Below are 16,632 nucleotides of genomic sequence, written 5' to 3' on the forward strand. Positions count from 1 at the left end.
CCTATTGTTTTAATTTTGATAGTGGCTAAAGGCTAATTTTTTAAACACAATATTTCTAGGTGATTTCACAACAGGAAAATGTAAGGAGAATGGTAGCAAGCAACTAAATCTATAAAAAGCCTAATTTTGCTGCCCTATTCTTGCTGAGCAGTGCCTTACTCCACATGCAATTCCACTGATTTCAGTGGGGTTAGTTTTGGAGCAGAGTACCACTCAATGTAAATAAGGGTGCCAGAATCGAATGCCTTTTTGGCAGTACAGGAATTTTACATTCTTATGGTCTTGCATTTATGCAACAGTTTGCATAAATAAAAATCTTTTTTTTTTTTTTGGCCTTTGAAGAACAACCGTTGTTCCCTAAAGATAACTTTTTTAAAAAATCCAGGGGCAATATCCAAGTTTAGATTGAAGCTTGTTGAAGTAGGAGTTCTCCTAAATGCTTCGTGCCTAGCACAAAGCGACTGGGTCCCCTAGACACTACCACAATACAAATATTTACAAGAATTGTTTATTGGGCCCTCATCAGTCAGATAAAGATGATAAATTATAAAGCACTTGGGGATACTCAGCAACTAGACTTGTGGAATGGCCTAGACATTAATTCCTGATCTTGCATGCACTTATGTATGTGTCCCAATTAACTGAGGCTTGTCACGGGTTTCTTCCACTTTTTGCTGAAGCGTCTGGTATTGGCCATTTTTGGAAATAGGGTAGCTAGTTGAGGGACAGAAGGTCTGATTTGGTTTTGCAAGTCCTATGTTCCCATAGAATCCCCAGTGTTGGTTTGTATCATTCTGATCTGGGGAAAAAACAGTTAAAGAATCCTGGTTCCTCAATGAACCATGTAAACTTACTTCCAACAGTGATCATGGTAAATGTGTGAGACTTAGAGTTATAGGAATCCTTGAGGGATCATATTGTGCAATAATGCAGTATGTAACCTGCTCACATGATTATCAAAGACTCTGTTTCCAACAATTGGACTCTGGAACTGCATGTGGGTTAAATCTCAACGTCAGTAGCCCAGTGTGTGCATTAAGCCCTCCACTTGTTAACAAATGCACAGTAAAAGGGCTACTGTGACATTCCCAGGTAGAAATCGAAATTAGGCCTCCATGAAAATCCAGAATTACCTGATGGTTGTTTTAGAAAAGTGGGTCTCCAGGAGTTGCTAGAAGAAGTGAGCATAAGGCAGGACCTAATGAGAAGAGTAGGTGGTAGAGCATCAGACTGGATTTAGCAAATGGTGCATCTTAGAGTCAGGGAGATTAAAAACTCTTACCACTTTCTGCTACCCTGCATTGTGACTCTAAGCGATGGTGTTAAGGGAAAAAGATGCTAAAATAAAAACCCCATTGCAGTGAGAAATATCTGTTTGAAACTGTCATGATCTATTACAGGGATGGCCAACCTGAGTCTGAGAAGGAGCCAGAATTTGCCAATGTATATTGCCAAAGAGCCACAGTAATACGTCAGCAGCCCTCCATCAGCTCCATCCCACGGCTCCCAGCATCTCCCGCCTATCAGTGCCTCCCACTCCCTCCCTACACATCCCGATCAGCTGTTTCATGGCATGCAGGAGGCTCTGGAGCGGGGAGGAGCGAGGGCACAGAAGGCTCAGGGGAGGAGGAAGGGAAGGGGTAGAGTGGGGGCAGGGCCTGTGGCAGAGCCAGGGGTTCAGCAGTGGGCACATTGGAAAGTTGGCTCCTGTAGCTCCAGCCCCGGAGTCGGTGCCTATACAAGGAGCTGCATATTAACTTCTGAAGAGCCACATGTGGCTCTGGAGCCACAGGTTGGCCACCCCTGATCTATTAGGACCACTATGAACAGTGTAGCTGGTGGGACCACATAATGATAATGATCTCGACTTTGTCATTTAAAAGAGAAGTTTCCTAAAAAGACTTTACCAAAGCTCTTGCAGTTCCAGAAGGAGCATTCAAAGTCTGAGATTTCTCACAGTGAAGCTATTTTAATGTGCAATATACATAAAGTAAAAGTTATCTGATAAATTGCTTTGCACAATTGTTGAGATGTCAACATTTAGCCACAGAAAGACAACAGATAAATACCTCTCCATCGTCAGCAGAACTCAGGATCATGTCTTTTGAAATATGGAGAGATGATCCTTTTGTGCATTCCATTGACATTGGCTTAAGTAGTATAAGGATTCTGTTGCAGAATATTCGTTTCACTCAGCAAAGCTTTGCTAAAGTTAAGAGAAGGCACAGTTGTGGGAAGGGGAGGAAACACATCTGATTTTTTTTTTTCTTGTATGTTTCTTGTACGTTGGTTTGTGACTTTATCATGTTCTTTATTCAGCAATATGAGTCAAATGTGTCTAGAGAGGTATATAGCCCAGCAGTTCATTTAAAATCAGTCTCCTATCATTTATACATTCATTCGAAGTGTCCTATGCAGTAACAGAAGAGAGATTCTGGATATTACCTTGGCTGTATTGAGATATTTGATTTCTGATATGATCTCTCATATACTCTCCCTCATGTTCTATATTCCAGCAAGCAGAGATGAACTCCAATCAAGAAAAGCTAAATTGGACTACCTTGAAGTTGGTACATGTCAGAAAGATGTCATAAATATCTGGGATAAGAAGTTATTAAACTGCAGAGCCAAAATCAGATGTGACATGGAGGATATTCATACCACTCTGAAAGAAGGTATTTATTATGTATGATGTGTTTTGGCTGGGGCATTTGGGAGACTTTTTTGTTGTTGTTGTTGTTGTTCAGTCTTTAAGGTTATTTAAACCAAGTCTACCTTCAGTAAGCTTGTTCCAATAGCACCAAATCGGTAAAAATTGCCCGTTGCCTTTTTTCCCAAACACCAACTATTTTGTAATGAGAACATATACTGATTCTGTTATGCCTACAATATATTGAGACAGTGCTGCAGAAAGATCAAGTGAATGATTACATAGTTGTACTCCTGTATGTAAGGTGATGTCCCCAGATAGGTTAGCATTGGTGGGGATTTCTCCTAGGGCCCTTGGATTTAAAAGCGTGAACCTCTACTCTCTGAGATGAAGAACCCAGTTCCTTGGCTCAAGACTGTAGCAGACTCATAAACCTGTGTACATGGACTAGTCACTAGACAGGGGACAGAGGGCCACAGTGCATCAGTGTGGGTTATACATTTGTCTGGGGAAGCTCACCCTGACAATTCCCATATGGGTTACCCCTTGTAACACAATGCCCCAGTTGGGAATTGAATCTGAGATATCTGGACCTAAAATCATGAGCCTTTGTTGTTTAAGCACAAAGGCTAAGTCCATTAGCTTGAAGTCCGTAGTAGACTCATAAACCTCTATGTGAACTAGCCATTACATGGCGACAAAATGACTACACTATTAGTGTGAGTTACATGTAGATTAAGTCTTGTGGTTCTCAGCCTTCAAGTAAGGAACCTTAGCTATAATGCATTGTATGACATTATCTTTATCAAACAGAAGTCACTATTATAGATAAAAAGCTTTCAGAATATTCAGCTGCTCAGAGCATTTGTTTTCTCTCCCCTCTGATTTTAGGTGTACCAAAAAGCCGCCGGGGAGAAATTTGGCAATTTCTAGCTGTACAACATCGCGTAAGACATAGACTGCCAAGCAAACAACAACCTCCTGACATCTCATACAAAGAACTCTTGAAACAGCTGACAGCTCAGCAACATGCTATCCTTGTAGATCTAGGTACTTTTGTAGTGGCTGATAGATACTCTAACGTGTACTTTGTGTCCTATTGCTGAGGTGACTGGAAAATGTTGTTTTTAGTTTGTTTTGGGTTGAGTTTCATATTGGTACAGAAACAAAGATGCTACTGTACATGAACATACGTTCTGTCTAGGCTGCCTTCAGTGTTGTCTTTGCTGAACACTCCTGCTCTTTTTGTTTGTGCTGTATGCACACCATGTCTGCAATGGGAGACACTTACCCATGAATTTGGTGAGTGCAATTTTGCAGGCTAACTGCAGAGCGGGAAGAAAATGGACTGTAGTGGAGCAGGAGTGAACTACGAACTTGAAGGATGAAATTCTGGCACTGTTGAAGTCAGTGGTAAAATTCACTGTGATTTCAGTTGGGGGCAGGATTTCACCTGAAGGGTGAAAAGAAAAACAGGGCTGTGGGAAGAGAGGACAGGGCTATATATGCTGGCTGATTTATGAGAAAGCAATGGAACAGTCTGTAATGGTTGGAGGGAGATGACAGAAAAGCAAATAAAAATGAAGGGGAAAAGGGAGAGAGGAGATCAGGGTAACCTTAAGAATAATTATTCTTGGAGAACATGAATTCAAGTGTTACTTTATTTATTCTGTGTTTGTTTTTTTTTTTGTTTGTTTTTTTAATTACAAATGCATGTAATAGATCCTCTTCCTCTCTCTTTTCTTTCCCACCCTCTCGTATGTTACTTGTCTTAGATTGTAAGGGACTATCTTTCTGTGTGTTTGTATAGCATCTAGCACAATGGGGCCTGATCCTGATTGGAAACTTGGTAATACTGAACTAGAAATATTACATTCATGTGTGAGTCAGTGTGATGGTCTTCATCTGGGCTGACTCCAGGGATTAGACTGAAAACGTCCAGAGGGAAATTATGAATGTCTACAGTTGAGCTAAAGAGCCAGGCTTTGTCGCTGCAACACAGGTTTGCAGAAATGGATCCTGCAGCTTGAACCTAGCCCTAACCTGAAGTATCTATAGTACAACTTTGGGGAAGAAATAATAGGTTCCAGAACCTCTCTTTATTATTATTATTATTTTTTTTTTTTTTTCAGAAAAAAAAGTGTATAACAATTATCCAGTGCTTAGGTACAACAGCAATGGGTGCCCTAGAACTACCCAAGATACGGTTTTATTCAGTACAACTTTGATATTGCTGTAGTCAGAAAGTATAGCCAACTATCCAAATTTGTTTTATAATTTAAATCCAATTCTAAGGATATGTTCTGGGAAGGCTTGATAAGACAAACTTCTGCAAATACAGAGGAGAGGAGTTTTATGGGTTTCTGTCTCTCTAGAAAAGAGAACTGAGAATTAAATGCCTCTCTCTTTTATTTTTACGCCAGGCAGGACATTCCCTACACATCCTTACTTCTCTACCCAGCTGGGAGCAGGGCAGCTGTCACTTTTTAATCTCCTGAAAGCTTATTCTTTGCTGGACAAGGAAGTGGGTTATTGCCAGGGTATCAGTTTTGTGGCTGGAGTACTGCTTCTACACATGAGTGAGGAGCAAGCCTTTGAAATGCTGAAATTCCTCATGTATGATCTTGGCTTCCGTAAACAGTACAGGCCAGACATGCTGTCACTACAGGTAAGTTGGTCCTTTCTCCTAAAACAAACTAAACTTGAATCTGCTGTAGGATTTCCAAGAGGCTGTGCCTGTTCTAATACTTGGAAAGTTGTAGTTTGTTAGGATGATAAGTGCTAGAGGTGAGTAAAATGCATATAGTTCTCCTTGCCAAACATCTCTCTTGTTTTCTCATTTAGAAGTCGATACAGAAGCTTAAGAGTTGTAAACGTCTTCCCATCACAAACCCTGATACTCTTCCATTTGGAAACTGTGCCTTTTCTTTTCATCCCTTCCTTTCCTGCTCATTTTTCTGCCCTCTCCTCAAAAAAACAAAACAAAAGAAAGCAAAAACAACTACTCCCCAAACCCCATATAAACCATGATCATGTTTATCTGCCTGCTTGCCCCTGCCTTCATGCAGAGAATGAATAAAAACAAGGACACCCCCAACTAAAAGGTGAAGATTAAATGCCTCTCTGTTGTTTTGTTACATCATTTGTTAACTCTATCCAGAAGGATTTAGAATTTTTAAAAAATGTGCTCCCACTGCTGCTTCACTTTGGGCAGCCTTTAAAGCCTTCATCAGAGGCTGTATCATCTCTTATGCTACATTTCAAAAGAAATGGAGAAAACATAGAATTGATACCCTTGTGAAGGAAATTAAGGTCTTGGATGTAAACTATCCTTGTGCAGCCTCCCCAGAGAAACTCCAGATCCCTCATCAATCTAAGATATGAAATCAACAAACTTCTGTCCCAAAAGGTTAAGTTTGCTTTATTTTGTTTGAAGCAAAACTACTGGGAATCTGGTGAGAGAGCTGGGAAGCTGTTGGCATATAGATTTAAGCAAAAGGCTTACAGAAATAAGATTGCTACTAATCGCCATAGTAGCAATAAATTATATACAACACAGACCTTAATAAACAATTTCAAAAGTTTTATTCAAAACTATATTTACCTGGAGGGAATCTGTAAAGATGCCCTAGATAACCTTTTTAGTGGATTGTCTCTGCCACAGACCTGGCTGTTAGAAGGAACTTTTAGATGCCCCTCTAGAAATTGCAGAACTAACTCTGGCTATCAAAGGAATGAAGGTTGGAAAGACTCCTGGCACAGATGGGTTCCCAATTGAATTAAACGTCTAGATTATTGAATATTCAATGAGGCCAAGAATGAGCAAACTTTCCTGTCTGCTCTAAGAGAAGCTGTAATTTCAGTTATTCCTCAATCTGGGAAAGATGTTGGACTATGTAGTAATTACAGGCCTATTTCTTTAATCAATTGTGATGCTAAGATTTTAGCTAAAGCTCTTGCTATGTGATGAGACAAAGGTCTCTCACATGTCATACACATAAATCAGGTAACTTTCTTCATAACAGACATAGCTCAGATAATTTGCTCCAACTGATTGATGATATTGCTGCTTCGGGATATTTGTAAAGAATCCTTAGCTGTCACTTCTTGCGAGGCCTTTGACCACATAGCCTGGGCCTATCTTTTTCATGTGTTAGCAAAGTTTGGATTTGGTAACCAATTTATTGCTTGGATTACACTTTTATACTCTAGCCCAACTTCCAAGGTAGTTACCAATAGTATTATTTCCGCCCCTTTTCCATTACAGAGACATATGAGGCAGGCCTGCCCCCTTTCTCCTCTTCCATTTGACTTAGCTCTAGAACCTTCAGCCATTGCCATCCAAGGAAATCAACATATTCATGGTATCAGGGTAGGCCAAACGGAGCACAAAACTACGCTGTCTGCAAATGATGCTCTTATATTTGTATCTAAGTCCAAAGTTACCATTCCTAGCCTTCTAAACACCATTAATAAGTTTGGACTTTTCTCAGGGTATAAAATTAATTTGGGGGGAAATCAGAAATCTTATGCATTAACAAATACACCCACCAAGGCATTTCTTTCAAATTAGGACTTTCAATGGCAATCTTTTTATATGAAATATTTATGGATACTGAACACCGAAAACATTCCAGGACCTCCGTAAAATAAATATGTCTGGGAGAATTTTGTTTTCCCAACTTGGAAAATTATCATATCCTTTTTGTTAAGCCAGGCATCTTTGTGGCTGTTAAATATGACCATGTGGACCACACCTTGTGTTCAGATTGAACAAGAATTGGTATACCCTCTCCCCCTTTCAGGCATTGTAGGATCGAATTATTATGGATTTGATGGCTCCAGAGCTCCCACAGTGATGGTGGTGGGGTAAGCTTGGTCAAAATTAGCTAGAAAGCTCTGCTTCCATCCATGTAGAGGCAGTCCTATTCTTAAAATCAGTGGCAAAACCTTAATGTGGAAAGATTTGATGGAGAGAGGATTTATGACTTGGTTGCAGCTAACTGACAATGATGAATTTAAACCATTTGTAGATCTTCAGCAACAATTTGGTTTGCCCTGTTCCAGACTATGGAAATATTTCCATTTAAAGCATTTACTTACAAATGTGTTTGGACAGGATGCATTGGGAGCTCCAGAACTTTTATTGTTTTGAGGAAAGTTCCTGGATTTTCTTGGCCAGTGATGTCCTTTTACAATTTTATGGCCCAAAAAACCTCTGCCAAAGATGGATAATTTGAGAGTTGGAATAGAGATTTGGATACATAACTATCTCCGACCCAATAGAATACAATTGTATCTAATGTTAAAAAGGCAACTATAGGCCTGAGACTGCAGCTTATTCATCAAAAGATAACTTTTTTTCAAATATACTGATTCCCACATAGAGTAATGGTAATAGGCCTCATAAATGCTGACCACTGTTAGAAATGTAATTCCCCAGGTACTACATTAGTTCATATGTTTAGGCAGTGCCCCTGTATCAAGAATTTCTGGTAAGAAGTGGGTATTGGAAGCTAAATTGAAGCTCTCCCATTCAGTTTCATTCTTGGGCAGTGGCCAGTGCCAGATTTCTGTAAGAAAGGTGCAAGAAACCTCTTAGTGGGTAATTACAGAAGTCTTGCCCATACAGAATTTCTTCCTAACCCTCAGTTATAGCTTGACTTATGGTTAGAAGCATGAGAGTTCATATCATTTCAATTTTAGAAAAATCCTGACTAATGTAACTCTGTTTACTCTTCCTTTTTAACCATAAAAATATCCAGCCCTTCTTAGAATCCTGCAAACCTCTTAGCCTTAATCATACTTTGGGCAACAAGTTCCACATGCTGATTGTGCATTGCGTAAAATAATTTTCTTTTTATCAGTTTTTCATTTGTTGCCTTTCAATTACATAGAACATATCTTTGTTCTTGTAATGTGAGACAGAGTAAACAGAAGTGCCTGATCTATGTTCTCTGTACTATTAATTTATTTGGTATTCTTCCAGCCTGTTTTCTTTTAATTCGTCTCCTCTCTCAACTAAACTGTCTCAATTTCTGGCTTCCACCTGGATAGAATATATTTTAGACCCTTTTTAAAGGAGGCTAGATGGCCATTAAGTAACTGGTTCTCACCTTTAGAAAATGGAGATCTGAACTCTGCTTTCATTGCAAACGTGGGTTCGGTTTCATCTCAATCTTTTGCAGATATTTGCCTGCATCTTGAAGCCACAACCTAATTTGGCATGATTGGCAGTCTTCAGTTGAGAGGCGTAAGTTCTTTGTAAGGGAATTGTGAGCTAAGACTCATGAGCTCTATCACAACTGTACTATATGGGAAAACATGCACAACTCCTGCCCAGGTCACACCTGGCTGTAGCATTTTAAAACTCGCTCAGAATAAAATCTCTCTCAAATTAGATCAACAGTGACATCCAGTGGTCAGTTAGGCTACTGATAGGACATTATCTCTTCTGGCTATTCTAAATGACATATATCAATTCACTGATTTTTTTTTTTTTTTCTGAAATAAAAATGGCAGAGAGAAGAAATGTGCGAAAATGTGTAATCGTCAAGGTATAACCAGCACACTCCTGTATTATTCACGTAGATATTATACATTTTCAATGAAAAATGTAAAGTTTAGGCTACAAAGTTTAAAAACGTACTAAACAATTAGTCATCCAAAATTCAGTCCCTCTTTAGGAAAGAGCCCTCTTCTATGTAATCTATGTAAACTGTAGTATTCTAAATTTGATAATCCTTTTTTATTATGAGTTTAAAAAAAAAAAACCTGTAGCTGTCTTTGAGTACCTTGGACTACTAGGAATTTCTGTGACACTTTAAAAACTGAAACCTAGTGTAGTAATTCCACTAAGTAGACTTTGAATCTATTTGGTATCATATGCTTGCATTAGAAATAATTCATTATTGAACATAACAAATTGAACCATTATTCAATGGTGAATGAAAAGCAGCAGGTCATATGTTAATGCTCTCAGACAAGTCTGACAATTCATGCATTTATTTTCTTTCCTGGAATGGCTATTTCCAGTAATGGATTTGCTGTATTGAAAATAGGAGGGCCACGCTGTTAGACCCTTCACTTACAAATTTGCTTCAGAGACTCGTGAAAAGGATCTAGTCTAACTGTCTCTGTGTTACCTGACTCACCCATTTAGTCTACATCCTGGTGGATATGGGCCCTAGTTAACCTTGAACTGTTTCTGCATATGGCTCAAAAAGAGAAAGCATTGGGTGTTTACAGTGCTTTATTTCATGGAATGCTGCTCTAACTAGTGAATGCAAAACCCTATTCTCTCCTTAAAGCTTGAATTGTCTGAGCCACAGACAGGGAGATGTAGTCATATTTTCAACCTTTTCACACACACAAATCTGTAAAGTCTGAGTTTCAAATTGGGCTTCCTCCTGCACTGCATGTGTTTGACTGGGCCAATTTTACATTAAGAGAGAGTTGTCTTTTCCATATTTCTGCAGGAGGAATTTAAGACCATAGTGTGAGGCTTATGCTTGATGACACTGTACATCTCTTCTCAATGTCTGTTCTGACTCAGTGAATGTGGTTTTTTTAGAATATGGAGACCCTGGGAGCAGGTGGTAAATACACAGCAGTCAGAAATAATGACCGCATGAGGTTTGCACTTCTGACTCACAACTGAGAAAATAGAGGCTCAGAGATATACAAAACCAACTTTTGTTTTGTGTAACTTCAGCAAAGTATGAAAGTGGCAGATCTAGAAGAAGACAGCCTTTGAGTGGCTTGGCAATCAGATATATATAGCTGGCAATGGCCATCTAATAAACAATAGTCAAAACTTAGGTTAATATCTTCCCCCTACCCCTTCATCTGCAACCGATTGGTAGATATCTTTGAGAGTTAACCCATTTTGGGAGCGGGGGACGGGAGGAGGCAGGAGGTAGAGGTGAGGTAGGGCAGGACAGGCCCCAGTCATAGGACTTGTACCATTTAATAAATAAGAGGAGTATATCTCCTTTTTGAGTCTTAGACAAATTATTTTTAAACTACAGGCTAATTCTCTTTTAATGAAGCAGAGAGTGTGAAAAGAAATAAAGAATTACTTTATCTGGGAAAAGTACTTTTATCCATTGCAACTTCTGTGGTCTGCACTCTGATGGAGTGAAATAGGATGCACATATATCCATAAATTCCTCTTTTGTAAGAAACAAGAATGAGCATGGATGTTCTTATTTTTTTTAATGGGAAAATGTTATCATTTCTAGCTTTGTTTTCCATCTATTAAAGAAAAATGACTTTTGATAACCAGAACTGGCTTCTAGTGAATAGCTTATTTTAGACAAAAATACACAATTTTTTTCTGCTAAAGAGATTATAGAAGATGATTTAGCTAGAGGATCGAAAGTTAATTAAACGGAACATGTAGTTAAAACCAAATCCCATTTGGTTTTGGGTAGGATTAGAAAGTTTGCATAGTTTAAGTGCATAAGGCTTTACTAAGATGTGAACAATATTTTTTTCCCATAGAAAGAATTATTGATGGATTTATAGGTCACTGGTAACTGTTTTATTATTCTCCTTTGCCCATTGAATTCTAGGAGTTTTAGATTAATGGATCTCTTGCTTGGGAAAGAACAAGGAGTAACATTTTCAGAAGCACCTTGAATAGGCTACATCCCATTTTCAAAAGTGACATTAGGATTTGGGACTTGTATCTCATTGAAAACCTGTTGAATTTAGGCTCCTAAGGGCTAGATTCCAAGAGGTAATTAGGCACCTAAGTCCAACATTAAGGTGCCACTGACATTCTCAAAACCATTGTTCAGCTGCTGCTTAACCTTGTGAGCACCTAAGTCCCCGTGGGACCCACGTTTCTGCCAGTAGCTATGTGCAAAGTCATCTAAATTCTGGCATTGCCTCCCCAGCTAACGAGCTGCTCAGAGCCCTTACTCACGTCTAAGCCCCAGCAAGATTCTCAAACTAATTGTTCCCCCACCTATTTTGTATGCGGGACCCAATACAGTAGGCATGCTCTGAGCACAGCTACTGGTTTGGGCTGCACACAAAAGACAGGAGTGAGAATTTTGGGGTCTGTCTGGCATGCGTGTGTCCATCCATTCCAGTCTATCCAGTAGCCCAGTGGTTACCTGGGATGTGGGAGACCAAGATTTAAATCCCCACTCTGCCTGATTTGGAGCAAGGACTTGAATCTGATTCTCCCACATCCCAGGTGAGAGCCTGAACCACTAGGCTATAGTCAATCGCTCGCTTTCCTCTTCTCCCCTCCCCCCCGCCACTCTGGCACAAAGAATATTTAACTATTTATCCAAAATGCAACAGCTCCAATAGGAGAGAGTGAGACCTACCCCACTACAGACAATAGCCCATGGGTTAGAGCACTCACTTGGGGTGTGGAAGAGCTGGGTTCAAGTCCCTGCTCTAAATCGTACAGAGCTGAGATTTGAATCTGGCTCTCCCACATCCCAGGTGAGTGCCGTGGCCACTGGACTATTATCCATAATGGGATGGGGTGGTTTCTCTGTGGGGTTTGTTTTTGTGAGAGGGGGCTGACCTGGAGGGTAATTTGGAGTAATTGAATTTGATGCAAGAATTGCTGGATGAGGTTCTATGCCCTGTTATACAGGAGTCTAGATTAGATGATCATAATGGTTTTTTCTGGCCTTAAAATCTAGAATCTGTGAATGTAGATGATTCTTCAATAATAAATGGTCTGGTTCAAACTGCTCCTTCTTTAAGTGTTTGGTTTTAGCTCATTGAGATTGAAATTCACCCAAAGGTAGAGGATCCACACAGGGCCTATACTTCACTTAAGCTCCACTTTACTGGGCCTTCTGTGCTGGGGTTGATTTCACCTGAAGTGCATTGTGAAGTGATTGAAAAATTTGGAGAAGAGCTCAACTTTTTTTTTTTTTTTTTTAATCTTTCTCAAAACTTACTATAGATTCAGATGTATCAACTTTCAAGACTCCTCCATGATTATCACAGAGACCTCTATAATCATCTTGAAGAGAATGAAATCAGCCCCAGTCTTTATGCTGCACCCTGGTTTCTCACGTTGTTTGCTTCTCAGTTTCCATTAGGATTTGTAGCCAGAGTTTTTGGTAAGAGAGTGTTTTATCACAGTCCTAAGCAACACAATATCCTGTATAATGTAAGGGAAAACATACATGGGAATATTTTGCACTTTGTTTTATATACTAATAGATAATGCCATATAACTTGTTCCAGTTGTCAGCCACAAATTTTTTTTTTTTTTTTTTTAATAAAGTCAGAGTGAAAGCTGTTAAACTGAAGGAAAAAACGGGCAACAGGAAATTGTTACGGAATAGAGACTTAATTCCGGAAGCTTTTTTTAAAAAAAACTCTTTACTTTTAAATGTCAAGTAGACATCAGAAACTTAATTCATTAACAGTGTTGATTAAGCTGCGAGTTTGTCACAGAAGTCATGGATTCCGTGACTTTCCATGACTTCTGCAGCGGCTGCTTCCTCTGGGAAAGTCTTGGGCCACCGTGTGCTGCTCCCCCACAGCAGAGTTTCGGTGTGGGATGGGGGCAGGCTCTGCACAGTGCTTACCTGGGGAGCTCCCCGGAAGTGGCGACATCTCCCTTGCTCAGCTGCTAGCCACAGCCAATGAGAACTGCAGGGGTGGTGTCTGCAGGCGGAGAAAGCACACACAGGTGCCTGGCCACACCTCCACCTAGGAGCCGAGCAAGGGGGATGTCGCAGCTTCCAGGGAGCTCCCCAGGTAAGCACTGCCCAGAGCCCGCCTCACCCTGTCCTGTGCCCCAACACCCTGCCCCCTCCCACACCAAAACTCTGCTGCTGCTGCTGGGGGCTGGGAGGTGCAGAGCCAAGTAGGGAGCCTGCTGGCCTTGTCAACCCTGCCCCCCCCCCCCAGCACCAGCAGGGGTCCTGGGCTGTGCACCGCCGCCCTCCTCCAGAACCTGCGGCACCCCAGGCCACACACACCCCTCCACACAAGTTTTAGTCACAAGTATTTTTTAGTAAAAGTCATGGTCAGGTCACTGGTTGTGAATTTTTGATTACTGCCCGTGACCTGTCTGTGACTTTTACTAAAAATACCCCTGACTAAAATATAGCCTTAGTGATGATACAGGTATTAAACCTATTTTGCATAGGAACAAACTATACTCAAGAGCAGTATGTATATCTCAAGAATTAGTCTTGTTTTGGGACTTCTAAACTCTGAATTGTGTCAGTATGGAGAAAAGTATGATGCAATAGGTTTTCAGTGCACTGCATTTCTTTCTGTAGATTTCATTAAAGTAAGCCATTGAATCCAGTAACTTGAACACTATACTCAGTTTTGATTTCATGAATAATTTTAGCTATTCAGGTATTTAAAATTAAACAGTTTTCAACTTTAGTATATTTCATTTTCTATTTAAATAACCTTTTAGGGTCTGATGCACTACAGGGCAGTGTTCACTACAATAACTTCAATAGAACTACTCATAGTAGTAAGTGTTTATAGGATCACATTGATGGTTAGCAATTTCTGCATCTTATTAATAGCTTAGGAATAATAATTTCAAATTTCTTCATTTCAAAAATTACTTTTTATGCATGCAACTTTGTGGGAGTTTGTTGTATTTTTGGACAGATATCTAGATACTGTAATATATTACAGTTATCAAGAAGTGAGAAAAATATATTGCATACTTTGATATCTCTTAAATCAATAGTAAGTTGCTTTCAATTTTTCCTTTGTAGCATTTGTGAAGTGTTTCTGCACTCTCAATTTTTTTTTTCAATTTCTACTTTATTCAAAGTGGCTGCTTAATTTCTATCCTATTGTTTGTTTTTTGAATTATTTTTTCCTAAGTCACATTAATATTTTTTCTCTTTTTGCTTTTAGAACAAAAATTGACTTAATTACATTTTATTTCCTATTTTGGGGCCAGTTTAGAGAATTAGGTGTTGGTTCATTTATTTCTCTATAATGATCGTGAGTGTTTAAATTCTTGTTTTCATTCATTATATTCGTGCTTGTCTTTACAGAAGCAAAATAGTAAAAATAAGTACTCTGGTTTATTTTGCATTTTGTTTAAGAATATTATTCTCATGTTTTGTTGCTCCAATAGACTTTGAAGTCAGGGAGTTGCCTTTTTTGGAGGGAGGATCATAGGTGGTTTTTCCCTAAATAAATATAGCAAGGTACAGCATCTGGATCTACACCAGAAACATTGTGCATTAGTCCCCCTGCAATCTCATCTGTTCAGACAGACTCCTGAACCCTTGCAGAGCCCAGTTAGCTTTTAATGAGACTCCTGGCTCTGTGGAGGTCAGTGGCAAAAATTCCATTTACTTCAGTGGGGCTAAGACATCACCCCATTTTGGGCATAAGGATCTGCCCAAGCAGATCAGATTGCAGGATTAGGGCCTTAAATTATTGACAACAGAAGCATTGCTATGAGTTTTAGACATGTGTAAGGTTTTTAGCCTTTTAAAGAGCTTCTATACCTTCCAGTAATGAAGTTGCAATTTACTACCTTGCAAACAGTAGGATAAAATAGTCATTTCTTAATTATGTCAGTCTGTATTACATTTAATGATCAGCTCCCAATAACAAATGTATGGTTGTTGTTGTTTAATTTTAAATTAACAATATACATTCCTCCTAATATGGTTAATATCACATACATTATAACAATACTCAGATGCCTTTCACACTTCATAGGTCTTCAGAGTGTGCTTGTCCAACAAGCATACAATCTTTTTTTCCTTAAAGCACTGCATTTGTAAAAGGGCAGTAAAAGATTTTTTTTTGTACATTTTTTTTCATTTATTAAGCTGATGCTGAAATAGTGGTATCTTCTAAGTAATGAAAACAGTATAGTCAAAATATGATGGACCCTACATTCGTTTCCCTCCACAATTTACTACTGCTCAAATATAGAAAGGCAAAGGAAAGTATCCCAGCACAAAAATTAACCCAAATAATTTTAATCCTTATTTTCAATGTATTTACAATTTTTTTTCTGTTTTAGACATTATCTTTCTTCAAGGAACTGAAGTCATATTTAAGGTAGCTCTGAGTCTACTTAGCAGCCAAGAAGCACTTGTAATGGAATGTGAGAGCTTTGAGAATATTGTTGATTTCCTTAAAGGCACTATCCCAGACATGACTAAGCTTCAAATGGAAAAGATTATTACCCAGGTAAGGTTGGGTTTTTTCCCCTTTATTTCTTTCCATGTGACTTATTTATAACATATTAACCCTAAGATGAATACAGGGGTCTCTGCTAATGATGAGTCACTTACTTCAATTTATATAATATCAATTAGATCCCCTCTCAGTTGCTATGACGGTAAATTCAAGGAGTTATTTTCTGGACTATACTTGTAATCTGTAGGTCAGATCAATTTTTTTATAGTTTTGATGGCCTCTACTCTGCTCAAAAAATCCATCACTAACTAAGGGTGAGTGGCAAAAAAAAAGGTATTTTATAATAAATGATCTCTCCTGTCTGAGACAAGTCACTGGAAAAATTCAGCCTTCACTGAGGAGAGAGAGAGGCTGTATCAAACTGAAGATTTTCTGACTTCGTTTAGCTAGGAATTGTGATGGACTGCATCTGAGCACTTAAAAAATGTTTTAAGCTTAATCATCCCAACACCCTGTGAATTATTATTCCCATTTTACCAAAGGGCAACTGTGGCCGAGAGGTGTCGCATCGTAAGTCTGTGATAAAGCTGGGAAGGCGTCTCAGTCCCAGTACCGTATCTTAACAACAAACCCTAACTTCTTTTCTCAGAGCACCTTTAGTTGAAGCACTGGGAGAATTTTAGAAAATCCTTATGACCCAGTTAGCACTATGCTTAAAATCATGTTCGCAACAACCCATTCAGACATGGCTGTTGCTAGCAGTTTCCCTGACCAATGGGGAAAGGATTTTTTTTTTCCAGAAAACAATGCTAGCCAACCCATGTCTCAGCCTATCTGTTCTACTCTATTAT

General features: G+C 39.2%; 1 protein-coding gene across 2 annotated transcripts in view; it reads left to right on the forward strand.

Moving 5' to 3' along the window:
- Positions 1–16,632, forward strand: part of TBC1D4 (TBC1 domain family member 4) — a 154,710-nt gene that overhangs the window by 130,728 nt on the left and 7,350 nt on the right. For both annotated transcript variants that reach the window (XM_034758343.1, XM_034758344.1), the window contains 5 exons: positions 2,517–2,675; positions 3,542–3,700; positions 5,074–5,318; positions 12,591–12,750; positions 15,663–15,832. In XM_034758343.1, coding sequence (XP_034614234.1) covers positions 2,517–2,675; positions 3,542–3,700; positions 5,074–5,318; positions 12,591–12,750; positions 15,663–15,832 — 893 coding nt within the window. The remainder of the gene's footprint in view (positions 1–2,516; positions 2,676–3,541; positions 3,701–5,073; positions 5,319–12,590; positions 12,751–15,662; positions 15,833–16,632) is intronic.

Source organism: Trachemys scripta, chromosome 1 (assembly GCF_013100865.1).
Source record: "Trachemys scripta elegans isolate TJP31775 chromosome 1, CAS_Tse_1.0, whole genome shotgun sequence".
In the NCBI taxonomy this organism is placed as follows: domain Eukaryota; kingdom Metazoa; phylum Chordata; order Testudines; family Emydidae; genus Trachemys; species Trachemys scripta.